The sequence below is a fragment of the Phyllobates terribilis genome, unplaced genomic scaffold (assembly GCF_046119375.1).
Source record: "Phyllobates terribilis strain yellow unplaced genomic scaffold, ASM4611937v1 Scaffold_11__3_contigs__length_659146591, whole genome shotgun sequence".
Classification (NCBI taxonomy): Eukaryota; Metazoa; Chordata; class Amphibia; order Anura; family Dendrobatidae; genus Phyllobates; species Phyllobates terribilis.
In genome coordinates this window covers 111,208,592-111,227,996 of record NW_027362771.1, presented here as the reverse complement: position 1 = coordinate 111,227,996, position 19,405 = coordinate 111,208,592, and the positions used below count along the sequence as shown (strand labels likewise).

At 44.4% G+C, this 19,405-nt stretch overlaps 1 protein-coding gene across 31 annotated transcripts in view; it reads right to left on the bottom strand.

The window, feature by feature from the left end:
* Positions 1 to 19,405, bottom strand: part of MYBPC1 (myosin binding protein C1) — a 140,949-nt gene that overhangs the window by 40,221 nt on the left and 81,323 nt on the right. For all 31 annotated transcript variants that reach the window (XM_073651473.1, XM_073651479.1, XM_073651503.1 and 28 more), the window contains 8 exons: positions 12,955 to 13,121; positions 12,602 to 12,764; positions 9,589 to 9,695; positions 9,359 to 9,495; positions 4,271 to 4,430; positions 3,299 to 3,403; positions 2,899 to 3,087; positions 402 to 536 (listed from right to left, as the gene is read on the bottom strand). In XM_073651473.1, the coding sequence (XP_073507574.1) occupies positions 402 to 536; positions 2,899 to 3,087; positions 3,299 to 3,403; positions 4,271 to 4,430; positions 9,359 to 9,495; positions 9,589 to 9,695; positions 12,602 to 12,764; positions 12,955 to 13,121 (1,163 nt within the window). The remainder of the gene's footprint in view (positions 1 to 401; positions 537 to 2,898; positions 3,088 to 3,298; positions 3,404 to 4,270; positions 4,431 to 9,358; positions 9,496 to 9,588; positions 9,696 to 12,601; positions 12,765 to 12,954; positions 13,122 to 19,405) is intronic.

Genomic DNA, 19,405 nt, shown 5'->3' with positions numbered 1-19,405 from the left:
TCATTATGTAGCTTAGAAAATCTTGTAAGTGAAAGTGACTATTTGATCCACAAGCAAGGAGTGTATAAGGGTCAGAGATGATTAAGGAATTAAATTGCTTTTTACAGCATGCTTGCAATCACTGTCACTTGCATGTCATTTTATTGTAGTCTATTCAATGTACTTACCTGACATAGGATGGATATAATAATATAAATGTATCACTCAATGTAAGAACATTCCAGTTAATGCCTATATTAAAACCCAAGACAGTGCTGGACAATGCTAAAAGTTAAAATAATATTAGTCTGTATAATATGCATGTAGGAATATATCCATGGGGATACCCTTTTGTAATTAATTTTTGTTTGTTTTGTTAACTATAAACTGCATAGATAACAATGCAAGTGTTGTATACTCACCCCCTTCAAAACAGTACTCAATGACATAGCCATCCAAACCTGCAGCACCAATGTGGTCTGGGGGGCGCCACTTCATCGTCACTGTGTTGTCAGTTACTCCATCTAGTGTTAACATGGTTGGAGCACTTGTGACAGCTAGAAGGAAACAAAAAAAAAGAATAGATCAATACAGTCTAATATAATAAAAAAACATTATGCTGTTGAGCTGTCAATGACTCATATATTTGACTAGTAAGCTAGTAAGAAGTAACCCCATTCTACAATTTTAGCATGAACCGCCAGTTCAATTAATACGTATAACATGTATTTTAGTGATAATGCTCAACACTGCATAAACCTAAAACCACCATAGAAGGAAAACAAACAGAATTTATGCATTTTTGTGAAATATTTTTATTTTTTGTTGCATCCTGATTTAGCTTATAATATTTTAATACCAACCTGGAAAGTTTTGCTCACATCTTAGCAATTTCTTTCCAGTAAAATGATAGACACCATTACGAGATCCGATAGACTCTATTGGAGTCCATCATGTGATGAATCCAGCACTACAGTTATTCTTGATCTGCTTAGCTATGATAGAGCAGAACAGTGGAATTGACCAGGTGTTATCCTGCAGTCTAGCCTTGTGTAGACGACTTGAGAAAGTGATTCCAATTCAATGGGGTCTTCTCATCAGAGGATATGCCATAAAAGTATAGTAGATGCAGGTCTTTTTAATGGATTGTGAATCTGTTTTGAAAATGGGTCCACAACATATGCTATAGTCATTGGAGAAGGGGGTCAGGATTCCCACAAAAATGATTATAAATTCCGGTCAACTCTCTGCTAACAGTATGTGACGGGATGCCTCTCACGACTCTGTTCTTGAGATAGATGCGGGTCACATTGTAATGATATGCCATTAGAGATGAGCGGATCATTCAATCTCAATGCCAGAAAGCTTGTAATTGCTTGGAAAATACACATAGGGTAGAGGAGAGATAGAGAGAACCCCACTGACCCTAAGAGCTTACATTTTACAGGTGAGAGAGAAAGGACCCTGATGACTATAAGAGCTTACACTCTACAGGTAAGATGGAAAGAGAGCACACTCCTGATCATAAGAGCTTACACATTACAGAAAAAAGAAAGAGAAAGGACCCTGCTGACCATAAGAGCTTACACTCTACATGCAAGAGAGTGAGAGAGGACCCCGCTGACCATAAGGGCTCATACACTACAGCAGAAAGAGAGAGGGGACACTGCTGACCATAAGAACTTACACAATAGAGAGACATTGAAGATGGAAGATAACTAGAAACTTTGCTCTACTGGGAACTGCTGATCTGTGATGGCCCAGGTACTGACCACCAGTGTACAAGGTATGGTAATCTACTAGATGTCATTGCTGCAGGATATTATGGGGGGCTCACATGGCCACATATATGCCTGCTCTCTAACAATTCAGTCATGTGGAAAATGGTGCCTGCAAAGTTTTTTGTGCAAACCGCTAATCGAATCTTAAAATTTTGGAATTTGTGTGAAACCACAAATTTCAGGAAATTTGACTCAAACTGAATCCTTCACAGATCGATCCGCTCATCTCTATATACCATACATTGTCGAATATGCACTAAATGTATGAGATAAGTATACAACTTTAAGGGCAGGTTAAGTAAACTGTCACATGTCTATCAGTTGATTCTCACTTGCTCCTTAGCAATATACTTCTGACTCTCAAACTACAAATTGTCTCTTCAGAGAGAAAGAGGACTAGAACTCTAGTGCCACCTATAGGAAGCAGAAATCCTAAAAGTCAATATCGACTCTCTAACGTGCCTTGTCACATGACTTAAGATAAAAGCCAGAACCAGAATATCAATTTGCAGACACTGTGTTTCGGGTAATGCTCCTCTTCAGTGCAAAGTGTGAGATCTGGTTTGGCTGGGTGAGAGGCGTCAGAGCGAGGGGTAACGTTTCTCCTTGCAGAGAGTGACAGGTTAAGCATATCAGGGAGAGGTCACTTTTAAGCTGCAATGCTCCTCTGGGAAATACGCAAATTGCCTCTTCAGAGAGGAAGAGAACTCTAGTGCCACCTATAGACTACAGTCTGTTTTTGTATTTTTCCAAGATGAAAGTGCGAAGCATCAGAATCTTAAACAGCATGTACTGTAGAAAATCTCAGCAAGACTCAACAGTCTATATGAAAAGCAACATTATGAATTAAACTGCCCCCTCCCCCACGGCCTTCATGATAGCAAATAGAGACTAAGAAGATGTATCAGAGAAACAATGAGTCATTGTATTTTATCGGCACAGTCCTGCTCTATTATCTTTACACTCCCACTCATGAAAGGAGCAATTCCAAAGGCTAACTCATTAATATCTAACTATGCTGCTTTTTTGTGTGGGGGGAGATAGAGGGAATCTACAACTTCTAACTTTCATGCAGATCCCCAAAATTGCTATTGGTACGTGTAATATGTTGCATTATTTCATTCATACAGACACTCACCCAGTGGGACAAAGGGCTTGGAGGGCATGCTTGGTTTGGAAATTCCTATTGAGTTGACAGCAAAGACACGGACTTCATATGCAACACCTTCAATCATTTTTTTGGGTTCAAAGTTTGTTTCTTTGCATAGTTCAAAATTGAGCCTCATCCACCTGGAGCTTTGCTTCTTCTTTCTTTCAATAAAGTATCCTATGAAATAAATTGCAATTAGTTGTTTTCCTGTTAACACATTGAAAATTTTATGAAATAACTTACAATTCACTGTTGCATCCCTCACACTAAAGATGTCCAGTGATAAAGAGCAAATGTTGTCATGTGTGATGTCACATATGATCAAATCTAGGCAAATGTTAATATGCCTCAATCTGAACTGAGTTATAAATGAGAATTGGGATCACACCTAGAATTGGGCAACCTCCATCATATATTGGTGGCTCCCATTTCATAATACACCAATCTTCTCCGACCTCGGTTACATCGGGTGCTAATGGGGCATCGGGGATGTCTAAAAAAGACAAACATTATATTAGAAATACATGCATAAATTATTAAAAAAATAAATATATGTGTGCTGTTGGGCATATTCCAAGAACAATATAACTGTGACATCCATACCGGTGCCTGTCCACTATACTCCTGCTTCGCTCATCGACCGATGCAAAGTGATTATTCAACAGTCCAGTTTTATCCCTGGAACTTGTGGCTTCAAGCCAGAAACTTTTGGGTTAAATTCTTTTAGTTTATGTTTCTTTCTGATGTTGGCACTGGGTGGGGCTGCTTGCTATTTAAACCCATGAGAATCAGTTCCCGCTGCCAGGCGATAAGTTCTGCTTATTTGGTATAGCCCTATTCTTTGCTTTTGATGTCGTTTCCTGATTTATCCTTTTTTTGACCTTGGCTTGTATTTTGACCACCCACTTTCTTTCTGATTTTGTCTCTGACGTGACTTCTTGGTATTGACCCCGCGTGAAGACCCTTCTTGCCGCCAGTTTGCTCCATCGGAAGGCAGCTGACTCTGTGGACTCAGCCCCGGTCCCTGGTCAGAGGTTAAAGGGTGAAAGCCAGGGCAACCCTGTAATCTGGTAAAATAAGTGGCATACGCTAAGCCTGTCCGTGGAAGCCCTATGAACAGTTACCAGGCTTCCACGAACAGTCATATATACTTGCCATTTATTCTCCAAATATACAACTCAAAAACGCATCTATTTTATCTGTTGTAATACAAAAATTTCCATATTTGATCTTAAAGGAATCTCTGTTCCAAAAAGGGGGCCATGCTTTTTTGTGTTTTCTGTAGTTGGTTATGGTTAGTAAAGATGAGATCCAGACTGGATATTTCCATAAGAAAATTTCTTGGAATTACTTTGCTTACCAACAACTTTAATTTTGATGTGAGCTACAGCTTCTCCGGCCTCATTTTTTACCATAATTCTGTATGTTCCGGTATCATCTTTCTCAGCAGAGTCAATAACTAGGAGCCCATGATCAGGGTATGACTCTGCCCTGATGCGACCGCTCAGATCGGTGATCCACTGAAGGGATACAATAAGGCTTGGTAAAGACTTTACTGCTGTGCATATTGTTATAAGTCTTCAGACTGTATATACAGTTATATGAAAAAGTTTGGGCACCCCTATTAATCTTAAGCTTAATGTTTTATAAAAATTGGTGTTTTTGCAACAGCTATTTCAGTTTGATATATGTAATAACTGTTGGACACAGTAATGTTTCTGCCTTGAAATGAGGTTTATTGTACTAACAGAAAATGTGCAATCTGCATTCAAACAAAATTTGACAGGTGCATAAGTATGGGCACCCTTATCATTTTCTTGTTTTAAATACTCCTACCTACTTTTTACTGACTTACTAAAGCACTTTTTTTGGTTTTGTAACCTCATTGAGCTTTGAACTTCATAGCCAGGTGTATGCAATCATGAGAAAAGCTACTTAAAGTGGCCACTTGCAAGTTGTTCTCCTGTTTGAATCTCCTCTGAAGAGTGGCATCATGGGCTCCTCAAAACAACTGTCAAATGATCTGAAAACAAAGATTATTCAGGAGGGCGTTAAACTAGAAGAAGAGGGGATGGGAAGAAAAACGCCGGACACGAACATGAAACCAGAGAACATACTAATGAAAGATATGAAGTGTGACAAAGAAGGTCCAAGACAAGATACTCGGAAGGGAGGTAAGAAAATTTCTAAGATTGGAACAAAACAAAATCGTGTAAACTGCGTGCTAGCAAATGCCAGAAGCCTGACAAACAAGATGGATGAACTGGAAGCAGAAATATCTACAGGTAACTATGACATAGTGGGAATAACCGAGACATGGTTAGATGAAAGCTATGACTGGGCAGTTAACTTACAGGGTTACAGTCTGTTTAGAAGGGATCGAAGAAATCGGAAAGGGGATGGAGTCTGTCTATATGTAAGACGTGTCTAAAGCCTACAATACGGGAGGATGTATGGGAGGGAAATGAGGAGGTCGAGTCCTTATGGGTGGAGATACATGGGGCAAAAAAAAATAATAAAATTATCATAGGAGTCTGTTATAAACCACCAAATATAGCAGAAGCCACGGAAAGTCTATTAATGAGACAAATAGACGAAGTAGCAAAAAATAACAAGGTGATTATTATGGGGGACTTCAACTACCCCGATATAGACTGGGAAACCGAAAGCTGTAGATCTCAGAAAGGAAACAGGTTTCTGTCAATTATCAAAGAAAATTATTTGTCACAACTTGTGCAGGAACCAACTAGAGGGACGGCCCTTTTATACTTAATATTAACTAACAGGCCAGACAGAATAACTGAGGTGCAGGTCGGGGGGCACCTGGGAAATAGTGACCACAACATTATACAATTCCACATGTGCTTCAGTAGGGTGCCCAGCAAGGGAGTCACAAAAACACTGAACTTCAGGAGGGCAAAGTTTGATCAGCTAAGAGATGCCCTTCACCTTATAGACTGGGATAGTATCTTCAGTAATAGGAGCACGGATAGAAAATGGGAAATTTTCAAAACAGTCCTACATAGTCATTGTAGAAGGTACATACCTGATGGGAATAAAAGGGCTAGGAATAGGAGGAAGCCAATGTGGCTAAATAAGGAAGTCAAGAGGGCAATGAAAAACAAAAAAAGGGCTTTCGGTAAACTTAAACAAGAAGGCAGCGAGGAAGCGCTAATATCTTATAGGGAAAAAAACAAAATCTGTAAGAAACAAATAAGAATAGCAAAAGAGGAGACAGAGAGACTAATTGCCAAGGAAAGTAAAACGAATCCCAAACTGTTCTTTAACTATATAAACAGTAAAATGATTAAAACTGATGGAGTTGGCCCATTGAAAAATAACCTGGGTAAAATCATAGAGGGCGATGAGGGTAAAGCAAACCTACTCAATAGCTTCTTCTCCACTGTTTTCACAAAAGAAAACAATTTATCGGTGGAAATGCAGAGTGATAAAGTAAACCCTCCGCTAAACATCACCCACCTAACCCAGGAGGAAGTTCAGAAACGCCTAAAATCAAAATAGACAAGTCACCAGGCCCAGATGGCATACACCCCCGGGTACTAAAAGAATTAAGTAATGTGATAGACAGACCGCTGTATCTTATATTCAAGCACTCTTTATGGACAGGGACTGTCCCACTAGACTGGCGCCAAGCAAATGTGGTACCAATATTCAAAAAGGGGTCTAAAAGTGACCCTGGGAACTATAGACCAGTAAGCTTAACGTCTGTTGTGGGTAAATTGTTTGAAGGATTTCTTAGAGATGCTATTGTAGAATATCTTAATGATAATAACTGTCTAACTCCATATCAACATGGATTCATGAGGGATCGCTCCTGCCAAACAAACCTGATCGCCTTCTACGAAGAGGTGAGCTCACAGCTGGACCGGGGAGAGTCAGTGGATGTTGTATACCTTGACTTCTCCAAAGCGTTTGATACCGTGCCACACAAAAGGTTGGTATATAAAATGAGAATGCTTGGTCTGGGGGATAATGTGTGCAAGTGGGTAAATAGCTGGCTGAGTGATAGAAAGCAGAGGGTGGTTATCAATGGAGTAAGCTCAGGGTGTGTCAGGGTTACTAGCGGGCTGCCTCAAGGGTCTGTCTTGGGCCCTATATTATTTAATATATTTATTAATTATCTAGTGGAAGGGTTGCATAGTAAAATAGCAATATTTGCAGATGATACTAAACTTTGTAAAGTAGTTAATACAGATGAGGATAGGGCACAGCTACAGGAGGATTTAGATAAATTGGGGAGTTGGGCCAAAAAATGGCAAATGGGGTTCAATGCCGATAAATGTAAGGTCATGCACATGGGAAAGAAAAACAGCAGTCACCCATACATATTAAATGGGAAACCGTTGGGGAAATCTGACATGGAGAAGGAACTGGGCGTCTTGGTTAACAGCAAATTAAATTGGAGTGCCCAGTGTCAGGCAGCAGCTGCGAAGGGAAATAGAGTCATGGCATGCATCAGAAGAGGAATAGGGGCATATGATGAGAACATTGTTCTTCCTCTGTATAAAGCGCTGGTAAGGCCGCACTTAGAATATTGTGCACAGTTCTGGGCTCCGGTGCTCAGGAAAGACATATTGGAGCTAGAGAGGGTACAAAGGAGGGCGACTAAGGTAATAAAGGGAATGGAGGGACTAGAATACCCAGAGAGGTTGTCAAAATTAGGCCTATTTACGTTGGAAAAGAGAAGGCTCAGGGGAGACCTCATAAACATGTATAAATACATCAGGGGGCAGTACAGAGATCTCTCCCATGACCTGTTTATACCAAGGATGGTGACAAAGACGAGGGGGCACACTATGTGTCTGGAGGAAAGGAGGTTCCTGCACCAGCATAGATAGGGATTCTTTACGGTCAGAGTCTTGAGACTCTGGAACTCTCTGGGAGAGGAAGTGGTGATATCCAACTCACTTAATGAGTTCAAGAGAGGCCTGGACGCCTTTCTTGAGAACAATAAAATTAGATCTTATGCTTAGTGATAGTTAATTAATCCAGGGATTTAATCTGACTGCAAGATTTGAGTCGGGAAGTGAATTTTTCCTCAATGATGTAAATTGGCCTATACTGCATGGGGGTTTTTTGCCTTCCCCTGGATCAACGCTGCGGAATAGCTGCAGTGCACAAGAAATAGGCTGAACTGGATGGACGCTTGTCTTTTTTCGGCCTTATAAACTATGTAACTATGTAACATAGTTGTTCAGGGGAAGGATACAAAAAGCTGTCTCAGCGATTTAACCTGTCAGTTTCCACTGTGAGGAACATAGTAAGGAAATGGAAGAACACAGGGACAGTTCTTGTTAAGGCCAGAAGTGGTAGGCCAAGAAAAACATCAGAAAGGCAGAGAAGAAGAATGGTGAGATCAGTCAAGGACAATCCTCAGACCACCTCCAGAGAGCTGCAGCATCAACTTGCTGTAGATGATGTCACTGTGCATCGGTCAACTATACAACGCACTTTGCACAAGGAGAAGCTGTATGGGAGAGTGATGCGAAAGAAGCCGTTTCTGCAAGCACGCCATAAACAGAGTCGGCTGAGGTATGGAAAAGCACATTTGGAGAAGCCAATTTCTTTTTGGAAGAAGGTCCTGTGGACTGATGAAACCAAGATTGAGTTGTTTGGTCATACAAAAAGGCGTTATGCATGGTGGCAAAAAACACAGCATTCCAAGAAAAACACTTGCTACCCACAGTAAAATTTGGTGGAGGTTCCATCATGCTTTGGGGCTGTGTGGCCAATGCCGGCACCGGGAATCTTGTTAAAGTTGAGGGACGCATGGATTCCACTCAGTATCAGCAGATTCTTGACAATAATGGTCAAGAATCAGTGACAAAGTTGAAGTTACGCAGGGGATGGATCTTTCAGCAAGACAATGATCCAAAACACCGCTCCAAATCTACTCAGGCATTCATGCAGAGGAACAATTACAATGTTCTGGAATGGCCATCCCAGTCCCCAGACCTGAATATCATTGAACATCTGTGGGATCATTTGAAGAGGGCTGTCCATGCTCGGCGACCATCAAACTTAACTGAACTGGAATTGTTTTGTAAAGAGGAATGGTCAAAAATACCTTCATCCAGGTTCCAGGAAATCATTAAAAGCTACAGGAAGCGACTAGAGGCTGTTATTTTTGCAAAAGGAGGATCTACTAAATATTAATGTCACTTTTCTGATGAGGTGCCCATACTTATGCACCTGTCAAATTTTGTTTGAATGCAGATTGCACATTTTCTGTTAATACAATAAACCTCATTTCAAGGCAGAAACATTACTGTGTCCAACAGTTATTACATATATCAAACTGAAATAGCTGTTGCAAAAACACCAATTTTTATAAAACATTAAGCTTAAGATTAATAGGGGTGCCCAAACTTTTTCATATAATTGTATCTACTGTATGTTAGCAGCAACAGGTGCACATAAAACGTACCTTGTCTCCTCTACTCCAAATAATTTTGGGTGCCGGTTCCCCAGTAACTGGCACTTCAAGTCTCAGCTTTGTTCCTGCTACAACCACCACAGTGTTATCAGGGTAATTTAGAGAATCAAAATGGATTTTGGGAGGATCTGTGAAAAAAGTAGCAGTTAAGAACAATGAATTGGTAAATTGTAAAAGTTTAAAAATGTTTAAAAACTTGTAATAGTTAATTTGTTTCTCACCAATAACATGTACGTTGGCCGGAATATTGATTAAATAAAGATCTGGAACGAATGCATAGTCGCCTTCGTCTTCCACTAAACAACTTGCTATAATTAATCTGTGATTCCTATGAAACGATAAAACAAACCCTTCATTATGATTACATTTCTCTTTTGGTTATTGATTGCCTCCCTTGTGTTAGGGAGCAAGTGTTGGATTTTTTTAAATTTACGTGTGTGGGATTGTAGTGCATCTATTTAAACTTATTTTGGCAGAAGTCTCATTGAGCAATATATTGTTTGGGTTGAGCACCATATGTGGAAAGTTTCAGCTAAGACTCCTACAAATAAGTAGGGGACAGTGGGTGAGACTTCAAAGTTACATCAAGCTTGGTTAAGACTATGGCAGATTCATCGATAGGGACATGACCCTGATGATGAAAACTGTGCATTCTATACTGAAGGAAACACCTACAGTATTTGCCCAAACAATACAAAACATATTGCACTCTGTGGCTAATTGGAGCTATCAATAAATATAACAGAATCATCAGTGGGTGCAAGGGTTGCAGTTGCATCCATGCCCCGAAGCCTTGTCGGTCTCAAAGGTTTTTTTTGGTCCATATGAGACCAATACCATTTAAGACCTGTTACAGTTGGTGGTCCTGTTGGACATTTTGTATTGTGACCCAAAAGATTCATGTGATACCGCTACACGATGGGAACACTCGCCCCGTCTCCCCCTTCCTACATTGATGCTAAACCGTGATTGAAGGGCTCATATATATATATATATATATATATATATATATATATATATATATATATATATACAGTGCCTACAAGTAGTATTCAACCCCCTGCAGATTTAGCTGGTTGACACATGCGGAATTAACTTGGCATTGTGACATTTGTGCTGTAGATCAGCCTGGAAGTGGGAAATGCACTGCAGCAAATTTTGTTTTTGTTTTTTTTTTTTGTTTTTTTTAAAAACGTTAAAAGTTAATTCACAGTGTCATTTATTATTCAACCCCTCAAACCACAAGAATTCTGTTTGGTCCCCCAAAAGTATTAAGAAGTAGTTCAGGCACCAAGAATAATGAGCTTCACATGTGTGGATTAAAGATCTCTTTTGCCAGCCTTTTCTGACTATTTAAGACCCTCCCCAAACTTGTGAACAGCACTCAGACATGGTCAACATGGGAAAGACAAAGGAGCATTCCAAGGCCATCAGAGACAAGATCGTGGAGGGTCACAAGACTGGCAAGGGGTACAAAACCCTTTCCAAGGAGTTGGGCCTACCTGTCTCCACTGTTGGGAGCATCATCCGTAAGTGGAAGGCTTATGGAACTACTGTTAGCCTTCCACGGCCAGGACAGCCTTTGAAAGTGTCCTCCCGTGCCGAGGCCAGGCTTGTCCGAAGAGTCAAGGCTAACCCAAGGACAACAAGGAAGGAGCTCCGGGAAGATCTCATGGCAGTGGGGACATTGGTTTCAGTCAATACCATAAGTAACGTACTCCACCGCAATGGTCTCCGTTCCAGACGAGCCCGTAAGGTACCTTTACTTTCAAAGCGTCATGTCAAGGCTCGTCTACAGTTTGCTCATGATCACTTGGAGGACTCTGAGACAGACTGGTTCAAGGTTCTATGGTCTGATGAGACCAAGATCAAGATCTTTGGTGCCAACCACACACGTGACGTTTGGAGACTGGATGGCACTGCATACGACCCCAAGAATACCATCCCTACAGTCAAGCATGGTGGTGGCAGCATCATGCTGTGGGGCTGTTTCTCTGCCAAGGGGCCTGGCCATCTGGTCCGCATCCATGGGAAGATGGATAGCACGGCCTACCTGGAGATTTTGGCCAAGAACCTCCGCTCCTCCATCAAGGATCTTAAGATGGGTCGTAATTTCATCTTCCAACAAGACAACGACCCAAAGCACACAGCCAAGAAAACCAAGGCCTGGTTCAAGAGGGAAAAAGTCAAGGTGTTGGAGTGGCCTAGTCAGTCTCCTGACCTTAACCCAATTGAAAACTTGTGGAAGGAGCTCAAGAATAAAGTCCACATGAGACACCCAAAGAACCTAGATAACTTGGAGAAGATCTGCATGGAGGAGTGGGCCAAGATAACTCCACAGACCTGTGCCGGCCTGATCAGGTCTTATAAAAGACGATTATTAGCTGTAATTGCAAACAAAGGTTATTCCACAAAATATTAAACATAGGGGTTGTATAATAATTGACCCACACTTTTATGTTTAAAATTTAATAAAATTCAACTGAGCAACATAACTTTTTGGTTTGTAAGATTTATGCTTCTGTTCCTAAAACCTACTCTCGTTTGCAGTTTGAAGGCTCTAACTTATTTGCATCTTATCAAACCAGCTAAACCTGCAGGGGGTTGAATACTACTTGTAGGCACTGTATATATATATATATATATATATATATATATATATATATATAGCCATACATCAATCTCTATAAGAATCAGAAAAACACTCCTCTTGTGAATACAATGGACATAACTACGAGTCTCGTGCATTCTTTGTTATCTCCTAGTAGCCAAGGGCTTTTTGGGCTAACAGGACGGCAGACCTGTCCTCATGCTTTGATGAATGACAGACTCTGATGATAGTACAAGCTATAAACATTATGCTTACTTTCAAAATCTGTGTCATAATGGCGGTAGTTTATAATCATTTTCAGATTTTTCCATACTTTCCATGCCTAATAGTAAACTGAGCTTTTTATGATGATCATTTCAAATTTACCATTATACAGCCATTCTGACTTGGATTTTTAAAGTAAGTATACCAGTCTCACCAGGGTCTAGAGATCTATTTTACTTATACAGTTTGTATTGTGAAATGTAGTGACAGATTGGCTTTAAACTTATACTGTATATAATATTATATCATGAATGTTTATGCGACACTTCTGCTTAGTAATAAAAATAAAAAAATATTGTGAAACATAATCATGTGTTAATCAAATAATGAATTATTCCGCTCTGTTAGAGTGATCTCACCTTCCCTTATGAAATATTTTCACACGGTCACTGCCATGTATCAGTTGTCCATTTCTATACCATCTTCCAGGCACATTCTCAGAGATCTCACACTTCAGATGGATCTCCTTGCCAAGATTGATAGTCATATCAGTCAGGGGTTGCAATATCTTGAGTGGTCGCACTTTAATAAGAAACAGAGGTATGAGATATAACCAAACATTAGGTTTCACTGCTGGTCTCTGCTTACAAATAGTAATAACAGCGTTCAGCTCTATCACTTCATAAAGGCAATGAAATAGAGATCAGAGATACACGAGAGCTACAGTTTTGCAAAGCAGAAGACAAATGAGACATCCAAGAAAACCCCTTACAGTCCACTTGAAGTTGTGCTGCTGATTGACCTCCGGTGGTCATCACAGAATAGGTGGCGGAATCTCCTCTGTCTGCCTCATCTATAATCAGGGTGTGCTTTTTACCATCTACCTTTAGTCTGTATCTTGACCTAGGCTCATTTGTAATCTCCACACCGTTTTTAAACCTAGAATAACAGAAATAATATTTGTCACTTAAACATTTATATATCACTGTTTTCATAACTAGTGAACTGAGAACAACACTTAAGGAACCCATACACAGGTTAAAGGGAATTTGTCAGCAGGTTTTTGCTACCTCATCTGAAAGCAGCATAATGTAGGCAAAGAGACCCTGAATCCAACGATATATCACATTTTTTTTACAGGGTGCAGTCATTCGGTCACAATCAGAGTTTTTAGATTTAACAATGAAGCAGAGCTGAGAAAGCTAACTCCGCCCACACCAGACACTGTATGCACATAGCTATAGACAGTGAGTTGCTTATCACTGAAGAGGGACTTGCAAGCACATGGCCAGATAATCACAGCAATGTTAAGCACAAGGTAATTAAACCTTCAGTGTAAACAACAGCACACATACTGACACATGGAAGAGTTCAGTGTTTCAGTCCCTACCTCATGCTGTGCTCAGATTACATAGCAAAAACCTGCTGACAGATTCGCTTTAATGTTGGTCAAAGTTTTTGATTTCATTGGGACTGGCCAACCATATAATAAACATGGGGTCCCTCAATTCTTCATCTTCAGAAGATAGTTGAAAATAGAGGGATCAGTCTTGTTGAAATTCAATGCCTGAATTAGGCTCCGTTCACATAGCGTTTTTCACTTTACATTTCCCACATATGTTGGTAAATCTCCTGCTTTAAAGGGGTTTCCCATGAACAAAGTATATTTTAATCAACAGATCTTGGATAATGTAATATCTGTATACTCTTTTTCTTCCACCCCTGCCCAGATATGATCAGACCATGTTCCTGTACAGTAAGACACAGCCATTACACAGTACACAGCAGGGGCACATTTATAAGATTATCTCAGCACAGGAACATTTTTTGTAACACATCCAATTGTGGAACTTATTATCATTCCAAGATCTATTGATTAAAATGTACTTTGTTCATTTTTTGTAACACATCTGTGTCACCCCAGGCCTGGATGCCACACATAATAAAGGCTGTGTCTGAGAGCAGGAGGGAGGTTCCCTGATTAGGGACAATTAGCATACAGCACCTCCTGTCCCAGGCCAGTAGGGGGAGCTGGCTGCCCCTATAAAAGCTGGAACTGGGGGCAGGGTTAGGGAGAACCGGACGACCTAGCTCAGGAGTGAGACTAGTCCCAGAGAAGGAGGGACAGTTCAGCTGTAGCTGAGGAGGTCGTGAGGCATTGGAGGAACTGCTAGCCAGGGACGTACGGCGCCGAGAGCCTGTCCTGGCAGAAAGGGAGAATAATCTACCGGACATTGGGGTCCGAGGCTGTAAAGACTCTAAGTCCAGCAGCAGAGAACCAATCCGCGAGGGATTTCATGTCCTTTGGCCTAAGAAGCCCGGAGGCTCCGCCACAACAGAAGGGACCAGCAAAGCCAAGAGAGGCCAGAGGTACAAGGAGCCCAAGTTGCAAGCCATACGGGTGAGAATACACGGCACGCTCAGGGACGTGGGCTATTTTACCACTAAAGGGGGAAATAGTCAGAAAGAGCTTAGAGAGCACAGTAGGCCTACACCCTCACCCTGACCAGAGGGGCTTCCCGAGTGTTCTCAGACATCCAGGCCCCCTTCTAGCCGGTACTGTTGTTGGGTCATTACCATCTGTTATAATAAAGACCCTGAACTGTTTAAGCGGACTCTGCATTCTGACCGTCGCGGACGGAACTATCACCCCCAACATCCAGCTACACTACCCTGGGGCTACACTCCTCCCGTGGGGAGTTATCCTACCTCTGTGCTGCACACCAACACCAGCCCCAGTGGCCTGCCCTGCAGCGGCGGTTATCCCTGACCGCAATCCACGGGTGGCGTAGTCGGACATTTAAAGCGCTGATTGATAGACCGCCATTTGGTCTGACCACCCTGAGCCACGGGACCGGGCTGCCACCACTACTACCCCTAGCATCATACAGAGGCCCGGTCTCGAGTGCCCCGCGGCCCAGGGGGCGAGTCACATCCAATTGTGGAAGTTATTATTATTCCAAGATCTATTGATTAAAATGTACTTTGTTCGCTGGACAACCCCTTTAAGCATATAAACCTACAGCGACCATGAAGTAGCAATATGATCAAGAATATATAAAATATTAATTTTATTAATGAGTAAATATATAATAACCAGTGCACAATAGATTCAACTATTTAGATTAATAAAATCACTTACATATTAAGGGACATAGATACAAAATACAAAAGAAAGAGCCATATAGCCCAATAATAATCATATATGTATACTATGTATATCTATACTCTTGATTGTATTGCTCCTTCATGGTCGCTGTAGGTTTATATCCTTATTATGAAGGGATCGTTCTTCATTTTTGTGAGGAATTATTTTTGATTTCACACTTTAAGTAGTAAATGTTGTGCCATACGCTTCAATATTTCAAAAATGTATATGTGGCGCCCCGAGGGTTCGGCCGCTACAGGGGTATTGCACCTCAGACCAGAGGTGTGATATTCCACTCCCGGGTAAGGATGGAGTATGGACCAGGGATCAGTTAGCTGCATACAGCACACACACCCCATTTCCGAGGGACAGCTCAACGGTGCTCCCACTAGACATAAGTGCAGGCACGACCGACTATGTCCCTGCCTGGAGTGGGGAGGGGGGTGGAACACCCAGTGCTGTAGGGGCAGATAGGGGTTGGTTCCTGAGCGTAGGAAGGAGCCCATTGGTTGCTGGTCACCTGGGCTCATGGTCAGAGGGAGGTATAAAAGGTGGGCACCATCTTAGTTCTGGGTCAGTTCAGCCAGAGGAGAAGACAGGGAGTAGAGGCTCTGTAGGAGCTCTACTCCAGGAGGGCCTAGTGAGAGGCCGAGGAGGAGGTGAAGAGGAGCTGGGATTTTGGCTCATCTCAGCTCCAAGAGAACGGAACAGAAAGGAACAGAGAAAGAGAAGGAGAGACAGAGAAACAGAAGGGCTCAGGAACAAGAAGGTGGAAGGGACCCTAAGAACCCACGAGAATCCAGGGTGCAGGGTCAGGCAGATTAAGGGTACCGGATCCCAAGTTGGTGGAGGAGAAACAACCCTCAGCCAAAGACCGGTATTCCTGATCATCTATTGGTGCGACACCTCATCAAATCTGCTAGGAAGGCACCATATAGGACAGCGGAGGACGGGGCCCACGTTTAACCGCACAAGTCCGCGGCAGCCGGACAAAAGTGGGTCACTGGTGAGGCAGGCCAGAGAAAGGATTAAAGGGGGTCCTGTGCCATGCTCTTGACTGCTTGGGAGTTGACCGAGCCCCACACCTGGTGGACGCAGCACGGCTTGGGCGGTCACTGCCGACGGAAGTGACCCGGGACAAACGAACTGTGAGTAAAGACCCTGGACTGTAACTTGTTGTCCGTGTGCTCCTTCGCTCCTCCGGCACTACCGGTACTGGGACCTTCACCACCATCACTCCCATCATCCACTACACTGCCCTGGGGCCGCACTCTTCCCGTGGGGAGTCACACCATCCCAGCTGCATTCATCATCAGCCCCAGCGGACTGCCTTGCAGCGGCGGTTCCTAATAACCGCAATCCACGGGTGGCGTAGTCGGACATTATCTGAAGCACGTAGCAGACTACCATTGGCCTGACCACCCTGAGCCGCGGGACCGGGCCGCCACTACTACTCCCCCCATCGTTCCCCTATCGCCCGGATCCGCGTGCCCCACGGCCCAGGGGGCGAGTCAGCTTTGGCGTAGTCGGCAGGATTTCGTGCCCGCTAACCACGGGTACTGCGCGCCTCAAAAGAGACTGTTTCGTTGTACTAAAGATGGCGCCCGCCCTAGAAGAACGAGCGCCATAATGTGCGCGCCAAAAGACCACAGGAGGCCGCCTCCCATCGTGGGCCGGGTCCCAGAATGGCGCCAAAGAGGAAGCCCGCCCCCAACAACCATGAGCACTGCTGTGGAAATGTCCGTCAACGTGGGGGGCTGCCCCTGAGAGTGATTGTCAGCAGGTGCCCCCAAGACCACCCCCCATGGGGGCGGATAGGAAAGAAAACTGCGGGGCAGGGGGTGGTCTGGATCAGTCCAGACAGACCGCACCCGGGGATGGACGCCCTGAGCAGCACCAGCCTCCTGGCCCGAAGCCTGCTGCAGGCCGAACCGCTCTGCAGCCTAGCAGAAGTCCTAGCGCAGCTCCCCAGAGACCCGGAGCGTGCGCAAGCTGCACTGGAGGACCTGGAGCGGAGGATGGTCCGGGTGCAGCGGAGTGCACTCACCGAGTGGAGAGAGGAACTGGCCCGGCAGGCCGAGACCCACCAGCGACAGGCCTCAGCCGCACCCCGGGGTTTGCCTGCCTCTGAGGACGGCGCAAGAGGAGAGAGGACCGGAGGCGACGCCGCGGAGGGAGCCACGAGGACTGAGGCAAGTGAAGGGGATGTCACCACCCCAAGCCCAGCACCCGCAAGCCTGCCCCAGCCTCCCGTCGTAGCACCAGAAGCCCCACTCACCGCACCTGTTGCCGCGCCGCCACTGCTCCCGGCTAGGCCTCAAGCGGCGAGCTCCGCGGCCACGCCCCGCCCAGCGCCACGCCCCTTGACCCCGGGCGCCGTAAAGCAGGAAGCATCATCGGCCCGGTCGCAAGGCCTGGATGACCCGGGCGCCATCGCTAAGCCTGCGCCCCTGTCCCGGATGGGACTACCACCTAGCGCAGCCACAAGACCCCCGGCCTGGTCGCAAGGCCGAGTGCCCCGGGCGCTGCTCCAAGATTAGGTCCCCCCACTATACCATCGCTGGGCGTGGACCTATTGGCACATCACACCGGTCCGGATGGACTGCCGCTGGAGTGGCCGGCTGAAGTGACCGGCAATCAGCCATGGAAGGCCCAGCCCCCGCGCGAGCCTCTGATACCGGCTCCTGAACCCGTCGAGGTCACCCTACCCCCACTGGAGGACGTCCAATTTGCGTGGGACCCCACCAGCGAGAACTTGATGGGGTTCTCTCAAGAGACCCGGGCAGACGCGGTCCGTCGTCTGGAGGCCTGTCATCAGCAACTGGCGACCTTTGAGCGGGAGCGACGAGAGAGGCGCATCAGAGAGGAACGGCTCCAAGCCCAGAGTGCTGAACAAAAGCGCAAGGCCCGCCAAGACCCCCAAGCAGCCCGTGGTCCCCGAATCACCGGGACCATAGTCAAGTTCCACATGGAGAACGGCTGGGGCTTCATCAGGGGCCCAGAAACCGCAGGCGACGTCTTTGTGACCCGCAGGGACGTGGAGAGTCATCTACCTGAGGGACATCGTGGCCGTGACCTGTACCCTGGTGATGTGGTCACCTTTACCCGCCACGTAGGTGCAAAAGGACCATACGCCCTACATGTCCATCGGCTCACCGAGGAGGAGCTACAATACCGCGGCTATGAGGAGAGCCAAGAGGACCCGGACGGGTCTGAAGAACCATATGAGGAGGAAGAAGGAGCATATGGAGGATACCACTACTAGTAAGTAGCAAAGTACCTGTGTACATAGTTACCCGTCAGGGTATCAGAACTGTTTTTGGGACTGTTCCCGTCTTGAAAGTGTGGTCCCCGTTGGGACAAATATTGAACTGTTACCTGTGTGCCCCTCATCCCCTACCAGGCTGAGGACTGTGAGCAGCCATTCCCTTCCCAAAACTGGCCGAGGACTGAGAGCGGTCAAATCCCTTGTATATAGTTGCGCTTCCTAAAGCGCCCCCTACTGGTTTTATACAAAAACCGCAACGTCTACCTCAAGATTTACTGGACTGTTGCACCTTTACCTGGTCGCAAGTTGCACCGCGGCCATGATCCAAGAATCCAAGAATGTGCTTTACTTAAAAATGTTTTACATGAGAAAGTTTTATATGCTGCTAGGTAATAATGCAAATGTTTTACAAGATGTTTTATATGACAAAAGAGTTCCAGAGGCATTAGCAAAGTGTTTTATAATAGTGACAAGAAAAGAAAAGTGTTTCCCATAAAGGGAATTGAACCGCATTGCCTGTTTTCTGATGTGAAAAGTTATTGAAAAAGTTTTGCATGTCCTGTAATTATCTGTTTTTGCTCTTTTCCAGCCCGAGGACGTGCTGTGCTTTACCAGGGGGGAATGTAGCGCCCCGAGGGTTCGGCCGCTACAGGGGTATTGCACCTCAGACCACAGGTGTGATATTCCACTCCCGGGTAAGGATGGAGTATGGACCAGGGCTCAGTTAGCTGCATACAGCACACACACACCATTTCCGAGGGACAGCTCAACGGTGCTCCCACTAGACATAAGTGCAGGCACGACCGA